A 12,310-nucleotide genomic window follows, 5' to 3' on the forward strand; every position below is an offset into this window, starting at 1 on the left:
TGTCTCCTCTGTAATGTTTCTGGCAGTGCCATTCTGTTTCCCAGTATTTTCTCAGTACTTTAACTAGCAACGTGTTATATTTTGTCTCTTTCTTCTCAGCAAACTCCTCCAAGGGGAGCCACCTCCCCACTTCACAGAGGTGTCTGATGGTGTGAGCTCCTGAGGCACACGCCAAGGCAGCACAGCCCTTAGGGGTAGTCTCAGCTGCAGCAATTAGGCTCCATTCAGGTGTCACTCAGGCATGTGTCCCAAAGGAGCCAAGCCTTTTTATCTTTGGTTTGCCAATGCACTGCTGTTTGGTTAAGCACTGCTTCTGGCAAGCCAGGACTGTACATTTTTGTTCCCAGTCTTTAATCTAGCCAAGACTACTAAACAATGCTCCATACTGAAAGAAAGAAAAGCACTTTTCATTTCAGGATTAAATAAGCTATCTGAAAAACACAGATCCAAAGCTTTTTCATTCGCTTCTAACAAGATAAGAACCACCAGAAGTCACAGAAATGTGGACTGCCCCCAACCATCTCACGACCATCAGAGATATCTCCTCTCAAAAGGTGATCCACCTGGGATGGTCTGCTCCAAAATGGGACACATCACACCTCAAGTTTCCTGAAAAAGTACCAGAGGAAGACTTCACCGCTGCCTTTATAAGAAAGAAGCCCCTCTGCAAGAAGTGCTTCTCTGAGGATAAAGGCAGAAGCCGCTTCCCTCAGTGGGTGTCCTTGGGGAATCCCCTGGAATTAGAGAGCTTTAGCAATGCTCTCATTATTTACAGGGATGTGTTTGTTATGACCCTTCCAGGAAACAAATAAATAAAAAATGACATTAATGTAGCAGTAGACTTTTTCCCTTTCTTCAGAATCGCATTTTTCTTTATATTCAGAGAGGGGAAAAAATTATGCACTCCAGAGAAAGCAGTTCACCTACCCACAAAGTTTCTAAGACTTCATATGTTTGGCATGGCAGAATTAACAGCACTCTATAACCTTTTTCATGATCTAATTCCTTTTGTAAATTAAATACCTTTTCCAGAGTCAAATATTTGACAAACCTATTTGACAACCTTCAAATTGTGTTAGTTTAAAGCTCTAGAGCCTGATTCACGAAGGAATCACATAATGCTGTCTTCATTCTGATAAACCTTTGGGAGCAACTGATAGTCAAAACATTACCAGCTGGCTTATTCTGATTTTCCAATGAGATTTAAGAGGGTCAATTTAGTCCTTCAGGAACATTCACTGCAGAGTAGTGGACTTAAGCAACTATATATGTGATGCCTTTCTTCTTAAATCCGTTTGCTTTACCACGTCAGAAATGCAGTCACTTTCCAAGAGCTACACGAGCTAGTCTGGAGATGACTTGTATCCCAGACTTAGTCCTGGTCTGTACTTCATGTAATTTAACCACAGACACTACCGGCACTGTGAACCCAAACTCCAGTCCGTTAGGACAGTTGGTCCAGGTCAGGAAGCTGCACTAAGCATTGCTGCTGTCTCAGGAATACAAACTTATTTTTTTTTCCTTTTCTCATCCTCAACAACAGGAAAATCCTCCTCTGGATGGCAAACTGCTCATGAGACTTACTACTTATCTATTATCAATAGAGCAATAAGTTAGCTTCAATAGCCATATCATGATGTGTTTAAAAAACAACTATATATTCAAAATAGGATGGGATGTCCAAGAATTAGTTGCCTAACATAAGTGGATATGTAAAGATCACATTATACAGGCCCTCTGAAAATGAATGAGGAATAATTAACGTCTCCCATCTGGAGATCTGTGATGAAGCCAGGTTCTGAAGAACCATCTGACTTTGGCTGTGGTATCTCAGATACTTGAACTTCCAGTCCAGGGAAGCACACAGTTATCATCCCTTCAGAGCAACCTAAACCACATTTGATTTTATGTGGCTATGTGGCATTCTGTGGGAAAATTCTAGCCTTGCAATAGCAGTCAGTAGCATTAAAGACAGAAAGGTACTTGAGATGACTTAAAGCCAGCCAAGCATTAATTGCACCTGAAAAGCAATATTCATTTACCCAGAAACATGCTTCCAGCTTCCACTCACTCTCCTACAAACCTTCCCATACACACAGAAGTTATCCTTGATTCCAAATTCTAGCTATCTTTAAAGGAAATAACATAGTCTGTCTATTGTTGTGTCCTTGTACTTCAATATCAAGACTGTCAGTCTTACCTTTCCCAAATGCAGGTTTATCCATCTGGTAAAGGTCCTCTTCTGTACATTTTCCCGTTCCACTAGAAATATCAGAAACAAAACACAGCACCTAAGTTTCAAGAGGAAATGCTTATAGGAAATCTCAAAAACATATGCACAAAGAGGTCAAAATTCATGAGGGGCCTGTGAATAAAACAAATATATTCCAAATCAGGAGACATAAGGTTGAGCTATGGTATTTCATTCCATTTCTTCGCCCAGACATGAGCTATGCGCTTGTAGATGCATTCTAAATTACGTAGGAAAAAGTCTCTGTTGGTTTTGCCATCTTCAATGTAGCTTTTGAGAGATGAACTTTTACATGTTGTGCACAGCTCTCCAGTGGTGTTAGGCTCTGAGCAGTCAGCTTGACCCTTCTGCGTCAATTTATAGGGTTCTTGGCCTGACACTGTCATGCAAATTGGGCTGCTGTGGATTCCAATGTACTTACTTGCATGCACAAGGAAACAGGACCACACTGGTCAACACAACAATTTTGTCTTCATTCTCATGAATGGAAAAGCTTCCTCAAATCTCATCTTCCCAATCTCCCAACCAGTGCATTTCAAATCAAAATTCCAAGTCTCTACATTGATGAATCATTTTATTTATATTGCAGTAAGACGAGAAGCGCTTGTTCCTTGCCAGAAGCGCTGTATGCTAGGAGCTGTACAAATAGCTCCTGTGCCAGCTGAAGAGTTTTTAATCACATATGCCATTTCCCGAATCCATTTCCATAGTGAACTACAGCAAAAGTGTAAGGGGAATCATATTTCTAACCAACTTTCATTTAGCTTCTAATATAAAAGAGAAAAGTTTACATTTAAAATAAATGAAGTAGACTGACAAAGTAATATTTCATTTTAGAGACAATTATTCTCAAGTGGTTCTCCAATTTCACTTGAATTAAGGAAATCCGGCAATTTATGAACAAAAAACATTAAAACTAGTTATATGATGTATTTCAATCTACTCATAGAGCATATCAAATATATTTTAAGACCATTTTGTGTTTCCTCAGCCCTGCACAAATAGCTAACCTATCTACTGGGAAATCGCATTCTGTAAAAGTCTGGTTTGTTTTTATTGGTCAGGCTAATTATAGGCTAAGTAGTAGCTTCCGTAAATCAAATTTTAATATTGTTCTTTTTGATCATTTTAAGTGAAGGGTCAGCAGCCTCTAATCATATATATAATTGCTTTCCGTATTTTGATGTATTGGAATAGAGCTTTCAGCATGAATTACATCTGTCACTGACAGCCATTCAGGCCTTCTCGGTCCTCTTATTCCTGTAAAACCTGATTTTATGTAAGATCGGTTAAAAAAAGTCCTTACCCCTTAAGAGCTTCACAAAACATGGAAAATGCCAAACTAATTATTGCTGTTGGCTTTTCTTTTAAAATATCTTAGAAGAATCTGCACAGATTTGAAAGAGCTCTCTACAAATGAAACTGTAAATTATGTTAGGGTCTAGAATATCTGAAAAAAAAACAAACCTGCAGCATTTACTCCCTACAAATCTCAAAGTACCATAACCTACTAGACGTGTTACATCTTTCTTGGGCTTCCCTTCCTCCAGCACCTCAACCCCAGCGCTGGCTCTTGACACGCTCGCACATCCGCATCAGTACAGCACTCAGAGGCAGGTGAGTAACTTCAACAGCTGACCTGTTGAAATTCACTTTGGAGGGCCGGTGGACATTAATGGTAAGCCAGATTTGTTCCTAAATACACTGCTTTTTGTTTAAATACCCATGTTGGTGCAAAGGAGGAGGCAGAACAGCAGGAAATGGGGCCACCTCTTTCTTAAGCTGGTCTGAAATGCTCAGGGGCGCTGGGGTGGGCAGTGCCAGGTCTCAGGGAGGACAGGAGACCTTCCAAATGGGCTGGCTAGGCAGACTTCCAATGGCCACCAAAATCAAGACACACAGAAGGGTGCACAGAAGTGAAATTAATGTTTTCTAATATGTTTTCTAATTTCATCACAGGCTTGGTTTCAGTCAGTTCTTATTTTTCACCAATTTGGCATTCTTCATTTTCAGGGTAACTAAGGATGCAAAAGGGAGCTATGTTTATGTACAGTTCACCCATATAACTAAGCACACTGTGGCTCCTGTTTTACTGCAGAAATTCTGCCATCGATGTAAAGTAGTTACATATATGCCTGAAAGGATGGGCAAGCCAAGCTGGTATTATTGCTTCAGGAAACTCACATACCAAGAGAAAAAAAAAAAAAAAAGGCAGGCACACACAGGAGAGCACTTGCAGATAGAGAAAAATTCCTGACACTACTCGGTGAACTTTTCTACAGCAGACTCCTTGCAGTAAGAACTATGACCCCAGAACAGACACTGTACTGGTCTAAAGCAAGAGTAACTGGATGGGGAGGAGGAAAGGGGAGGAAATGTATTTATAAAATCCCTGAGGCAGACAAACCCCTAATGCAGGCCATATGCTTGCCTGTAGAGCTAATAGGAAAAGTTCAGCACAGGTATCTACTGATGTGTGCCTTTAATGGTTATTTTTCTCTAGCTCTGCAGACCTCCCAGTTTTGGTACAGCCCCTCCTCTCCACAGTCTTTTCATTTGCAAGGATTGTAGAAACTCTATAAACTTTATACAGTTTCTATAAATTAAATGGAATCTTTTTTCCTCCTTCGCACCTACTATTGTATAAAAATGTAGAAAATCATTCAAGTCTAAAGTTCATATGCTGATGTATACAGTTTACTGAAACTGCACTGGGTTTACTGGGCAGCTAGAGAGCAATAACACCATTATAAAATAATAATTACACACACCATATGGCTGGCCTGCACACAAATCCAATGCATTATGCTGGGAAAAGAGGATGCCTGCTGTGAGGGTTGGATTCGAAGATGTAATGCTGGAAGGCAGTAAAAAGTTAAGAACTGCTGTTTTGGTTAAGCTCAGCTCAGGCCTTGATATAAGAGACAAAAATATAAAGAGGAATTTTGACCACCCCACATGAGCCTGGTCCTCCATACTCTTCCAATAAGTTGAAACGCAGCAGGCTTTCACAGCAATGTCTACAGTTCTGCAGATGCACAGTATTTACACTGGAGTACACTGGCTCTGATACAGACTCATTAACTTGCCAGGCAAATCATCCCACATCCACTTCATCAGTAGGCAATGGCCACCACGGAACCAGCTCGTGTCCTCTATGGCTCTGGAGGCATCGGAGTAGCAGTACAGTATGTGCACCCCAGTCAGATTGCCAATAAATATTCAGAGATATGTACTCTGGTTTGTCAGATCTAATGGCAAAGGCAACTCATTTCTCACGGAATGAAACCAAGCTAATTCAAAGACCGCTTGGGCAAATTCAAGGCTAAGTTGATACGAACAAGAGAGTTTGTCTGGCTCCCTTGTTGTACCACTTCCGTCCCCACCAGCCTAAAAATTCCTCAGGCATGTGCTGCTAATGCCATTTCTTCCTCCTTCACGTCTCCTCAAAGGCCACTGTTTGCAACGCATACAAGAAGCCAATCCCCAGCCTCTACTTTCAACAGCAAATTGGAGATAGCAAATATTGATTTGCTTTTAAATACTATTTATTCTGTTGTTGTAGAACCAGTTATGAATAATCCTCTCAGGCACACCACCATGGGGCTGGGCACATGAAGGAAGTACGGTATGTAGAAACTGATTTGAGTGGAACACTTGGCAGTGTGTAATTACACAGCTTCAGAAAATTGCTTGATTTGCATGTATGGATACTACTCCCAAAGCAAAGCAAAAGGCCACTTAAATTTGTTTCTAAAGCTATTAGCATTTCATCCAGGATGTCATCAGCAGGTGACATTAAAACCTCACAACAGGCCAGACTAGCTTTTAGATTCACTTGTTACTTACCTTCAAGACATCTCGTTAACTACTAGTGTTATAACACACACAAAAGCCAGCTTCCTCATTTCTACCAGAGGTCATAACCTCTACAGATACAGGATCTACTCAAGTTATTAAGTTTTCAAGAGGGAAATGGTGGTGTTGGGCACCTAACTGTTCAGGGGGATGCTGTGACTGCCCTTGGCTTCAGGTGCAATAGCTTGCCAATGGCCCACAGAACCAGTTTATACCCTTTCCTGGCTCTGGAGGTATTAGAGTATCTGCCAAAGTCTTAAGTCAGGATGAAGTAGCACTTCTCACTGAACAACCGAAAAAAAAAAACAACAAACAAAAGGCAAATATATGACATTTAAATCCTACAGCCTAAGTCCAAAATTAAACACATGGCCCAGGCACCCTAAATCTTGTGAAGTGGAACGCAAATTCCTCTCCTTCTGTCTTCCTCACCCCAAAACCCCAGCTCATACATACAGTCAAGCAATTAATAAGTCTTTAATGAACATGCAGTGAACAATCTACTGGAATCACCCAAACTCTACGTTGCTAAATAAAATGAGAACTGGCCTTTAAGCTGGGTTTTGTGGTGTTCCTCCATGGTGACTCAAATCTAGGTATTTCTGATTGCTACTCATCATGCTATTGAGGCAAAAAAATATGCATGCTTTCTCTGCAAACTTAATGTTCATGAAGGAAGCCAGACTGATATCTTTAAAACTGGATTTTCCCCACACTTGCTCATGTGCTGCCCACAGTGCTCCAAGCCTCCTTGTACTACTGCTGTCTCAAACACCAAAGAAGAGTGTGTCCAGACATAAAAGCCCATGCTGTTTTTGTGTCTAATGATGAGGCTGCCAGCAATAACATTAGCTGAGGAGAATTTCCTAGGGTTTGTTTTATCAGGTAGTGATATGTCTGTATAGACCCAGACTGCTGGCACTGAGTAGCCAGACTGACTTACTGTCAACTCACCAAAACCAGTGTGATGTCTGACCGAGGCCTGCATCAGTAAATTTCTGTATACAGAGCAGCTGTGGTACATGAATCCTACCATGCCATTCCACCTTTCTTGCTTATATAGGTGTAAGTAATTGCATATGTCATGTGGGCAAATAAGGGCCATGACATTATTTACAACAGGCAGCCAGACATTGATACAGGACATTGATGTTGGATACAGGATGTCAACAGAGCTGGAGAGAAGCACAGCTCCTTGTCCAGGAGAGCTTCCACTGTTTGAACATGACATGTGGGACAAAGCTCAGACAGAAAGAGAGAAGGAGGAGGGCAGATGAAAGACAAGGCACGTGCAAGAAGCAACAAATCCTACATGGGAAGGGTGATTGGAGGTGAGCTGTAACAAAAAATAAAATAAAATAAAATAAAATAAAATAAAATAAAATAAAATAAAATAAAATAGTAAAATAAAAAAGTAAAATAAAGTAAAATAAAAAAGTAAAACAAAGTAAAACAAAGTAAAATAAAGTAAGGAGAGGGGTGAGAAAGAGCAGCTGCTGGGGGACAGCAACTGACAGCAGGACAAATGGAAAGTTGAAAATGAAATGTGTGTAGTAGGGAAGAGTGCAATTACATTTTCTAGAGTTGACTGGTTCATCCAAACACAGAGGTACTTTAAACACATTGAACTATAAACTTTCCGAGACTCAATCTCCATTATATAATTTACAAGAGGCTGAAAAAGTAGCTCACAACACGATGGAAGACAGCATGTAGGAAACATACTCCTCTCAAGTTTGTATAGTACAGCCCAGCTACACTGCCCAGTAAGTACTTACTACTTACAAGAAAATCTCCGTATTTGTAGGAGTGTGAATTTTAATGGCATAACCAAAGTATAAGGGAATAATTTTATCCAAATTGCCCACAAAATTCATTTTATAAGCTTCTGAATTCCTGGGAATTGTATATTTTCCTTGTGCTTAAGGACCCCCCAAACAGCTTAGAGGATTAATATAATTTTTCTTTTTGATCTATATAGGGGATGAAGGCTTTGTTGTGTACCATATGCCAATTTGATGTAATTTTGAGCACATGAAATATTAAATCTTAAAAACTCTGTTTTTCTAAAGGAAACATTAACTACACTATATAACATGAGACTGCTCTCAAGTTACCTCCTATGAAATAGGGCCTCTAAGCCTTCCAGATGAAGTTGTTAAGTTAATTGTTTGTTGAAACTGACCCATTTATTAGGGTCCTTATTAAATTTCTATGGCAGGTGTTGAAAGCTTGAGGCTTTTTCATTCCATCAAAGTTGCAAAGTCTTAGTCTTACTGGCTCAAAATTCCTTAAAACTCAGGTTGGTAGTGCAGAATTCAAACCTGGCAGGATCACAGGCATGACGTTTTCATTAGCTGCAGTTAAACAGGTTTCTCTTGGAGTTCAATTTCTGGCTCTAGCAAAATATTTAGTGCTGCAGTTGGTGTATTAGGATTACATACACCAAACAAATATTGCGGGATGAATACGAGATTTCTAAAAAATACTCTTAGTATTTCAATCCTCCCAATGTCTGAGACAGATGTTCCTCTTACCAAAGCATTAGATAGATGAATTTACTTGTAAATTCTACTAGGCTCTGGGAGAGAAATCCTACATAAAATATTACTATTAGAGCTGATCAAAATAGCTTCCAATGAGAGGGATTTATTTTTCCCCCTTGAAAAGTAATTTGGTAGTGGCAGATGGTAAAGATTCCTCTCCCCGTACCCTTGGCTACAAAGTAAATATCTCTGTTCTAATGACTTTTTTTATGCATTGAAAATGTTATTGAACAGATTAACATTTTTCATTTACATATCAGGAATGTTCTTATAAAAAAAATGGCATTTTTCAAAAAAGAGATACAATTATCTTCTGAACACTCTGAAAGAAACAAACATCAGTGTTTACTGGGAATGTTACTGGACCCCACTAAGTAGTAATAAGGTTAAATTCAATGGCTTTGGAATTGATCTAACAAGTGATTTAAGCATTGATCCAATAGGGCATTTTCAGACTGTGCACACCAACTCTTGCGGTATATTACATGCTGTACAAGGAGCTTAATACCTCCTCCTGTACCTGAAAATAAACATGATTTGCTAAGTAACCAGAAGGAGCAATTCACATTTACAACATCTTGATTCAAGAGTTTCTCCTGGCCTGGGGTTCACTATGTCTCAATGCTTTTTGCAATACTAGCATCAGTTTCTGAAAATGGTTCACCTCCTGAGGCTCCTGATGCTTCTCGGGGGTGTTTAAGTCCTAGGTATCTAGAGGTATTTTTTACCCCTTCTCACCAGCATGGTTTTACCAGCACTAGCATTGTCGTTTCCCTCCCACTGACACGGAGAAGGATGCCCAGTACTCATACCAATACCTGCACTAGGTATTAATACCTATATAGCACTCCTAATTGAAGGTCTCGATGATCATCCTGTAACACCTGAGGAGAAAACAACAGCAGCTACCTACCTCAACCAAGTAAGGGCAAGTCACAAACAAAGTCCATACTTCTCCATTTACCCTTACTTGTTGTGGTAAACCTAGAAAGTCTAGACCATGAAACGTTCCTTATTACTTATGTTTTTTTTCCTTCCAGAGGGAAAATACATCCTTTTGGCCGGTTAATTTCGTTGAGACATCAAAAGCTGAAATGCAACAAGATACTCTGCTTTACATCAGTTCTGACAGCAGTGCTAAAGCCTGAATAATTAGAGATGAGTAAAGAAGCCCAACGAAACCCACATGGTGTGTCAGGGTTACTTGTTGACACACTCAGAGCTGGAGATATGCTGGGGTGTGCTCAGATTCCCACAGCTTCCCATGCACAGCTCAGCCAGTAATGGTAATGGGTTGGTGATTAACTGTGCTTGTAGGCACCTGAAAGCATTGTAACTGCATTTGTGAGTAGAAGGAAGAAAATGCAGGCACAGGAGACCATCAATACATCTGCTTTCAAGCAAACATCCAGGACAGCTTCCTGAGGCCGCAGTCAGCCTTTAACACAAAATCTGAACGCTGGCAATTAATGGCCAGGGCCTTCAAAGAACTACGAGATGGAACAGGAGGCCCGAGGAGACAGCTGCCAGAGACATGTAATCCTGTCTGGAATTTGCCTGCAACTGGGGGAAATCTGTACTTAGAAGACAGTGGTTTCATTTTCTAAAATCAGGTAAGGAAAGGCAACCACAAACATCGTGTGGCACAGAACTATTTTGCAGATGCCATGAAATCACAAAGAAATGCACAGTGGGGTGTCTGTGACTTCTTGATTTCTCCTTTCTGCCTCCCCCATTGCTCTCAAACAATTTGGGGACATCACCCTGCCAGCAAATAATCCAAACCAAGAAATGTTTCTGATGCCTTCTGAACAGGACACCACAGCACCACATGAAGCTCAGAAGTAAAACTTAATTATACTAGTGTAGTACTGCAAGAACAGTATTAAACACCAGAAGGAGTAACCCACTGCATGGGCCACCAAAACAGGGTATGCTCAGGAAAAGAAGGGGACTCAGACAAGTCTCCCTAGCAAAAAATGTAACCACTGTAACACCGCATCCTGCCGTCCTTCCACTTTTTCAGCCCACTGATGTCTGCTATCAAAGCCACTACGCAGCACTGCAGAAACAGAGTGAGGAACATGGTGGTCAGATGAATATTGGAAACATGCAGAAATAATGCAACTCTGAGATCAAAAGCTTGAAGAGATTTATGGAGATTAATATTAACTAGCACAAAATCCTGTGGCTTTAGAGGAATAAGCAGATGCTTTGTCCATTGTGGGGCAGACACATGATCTAAAGGAGAAGGTATGGGACCGTTCTTGGAGACATGGAGAGAAAAACAAAAACAAACAAAAACACACCAGAAGAGATTGGAGCTACAGTGGAATGTGCTGTGCCACAGAACAAGGCAACTACCATTTAAAAATGGATGAAGGCAGAGTATAAGCTGCTAAAATTGGATGAAAATGGCTTAAAAGATGAACTACAGTAGAGGTCCTTTTTGAGATTCATCGTAAAATGCAAGAGCCTAGCAGGGACAAATAGATACCCCAGAGGAGTTGTCATTTGTCTTACGTGACCTTCTAGGAGGAATGCTTCAAGACTGGTACACCTTCCTTTCTAAGACAAGGGCTTCTGTTGCAGAACTTGCAGGCAGACCATGGCTGGCAAACTTCTGAGAGTTCACCTGTGTTGACCACACAGCCTTCCCCATGAGACCCTGACCCTAACTCTGGCCCCTCTCTGACCCTGACATGGGTTTCACGGGCAGCACAGCAGAAAGCCTGTGTCCCTCTGAACATCAGTGAGCATTGCTTTAGGCAGCACAGGGAACCACGAGTTGGGAATCCTGGGTATTACTCTGGCTCATGCTATCCAGTTGCCAGCAGGTACCACAAAAACTATTTTTCCCTCTAAAGAAAACAAAATGAAGTACAAGTGCCTTCTGCTCCCTGACTGCAAGAGAGAAGAAATTCTTAAACAAAAGTCTGTAGCAGTTTTCCTTTGTTCCAGCAGACTTGGAAACCAGGCTATAATGTGTGTAGGTCGTTCAGAAATAACATCAGCACAGTTTACCAATTAATAGAAACCAGAAGGTGTCAGACAAAGCCCTGGCCTGGGCTTGGATTGAGGTCTGTGTAGCACTCACAATCCCAGTTCCCAGTCTCCCAGAATGTGACAATGAGACCCTCAAGTGACTGAAGGTTTTTAAGGAATTACATATTTTTAGCTGCATGCCTGAAGCCAGGTTTCAGCAAAATCATCAGAATGAAAACCCAAGGAAAATAAAAGTGTATACAGGTTCTCTTGTTCTGAGGATCCAACACCAAAATAGTGCCATTTTCTGGCATTAAACCAATGCCTCCAAAAGACCAGAATGGACTGTAGACATTTCATGTCTTCAACACTGACATGGTCATAACTCCTGACTCCATTAAATAGTTCATGATTTATTTTTTTGCAACTGTTTTCCAAAATTGAAATGAGGACACTACAGAAACCATGAAAACACACACCTGTTCCTTCATGCCCCACAGGAAACACCCACAAAGATGAAAAAGCAAACATTTAAGAAACTTTAGACTTAATTTCCAAGCATATGTGCATGTTATTTATGGACACTTCCAGATGTTTCCAGATGTAGCAGACAGGCATTCCGGACGTGCAGTATTACTCACTGCAAGACAGTCTTGTTTCAAGCAAAAAC

General features: G+C 40.7%; 1 protein-coding gene across 1 annotated transcript in view; it reads right to left on the reverse strand.

The window, feature by feature from the left end:
• Positions 1 to 12,310, reverse strand: part of CLMN (calmin) — a 71,983-nt gene that overhangs the window by 18,258 nt on the left and 41,415 nt on the right. The window contains exon 2 of the mRNA XM_035327026.1: positions 2,201 to 2,262. Within this exon, the coding sequence (XP_035182917.1) occupies positions 2,201 to 2,262 (62 nt within the window). The remainder of the gene's footprint in view (positions 1 to 2,200; positions 2,263 to 12,310) is intronic.

The sequence above is a fragment of the Oxyura jamaicensis genome, chromosome 5 (genome assembly GCF_011077185.1).
Source record: "Oxyura jamaicensis isolate SHBP4307 breed ruddy duck chromosome 5, BPBGC_Ojam_1.0, whole genome shotgun sequence".
Lineage (NCBI taxonomy): Eukaryota > Metazoa > Chordata > Aves > Anseriformes > Anatidae > Oxyura > Oxyura jamaicensis.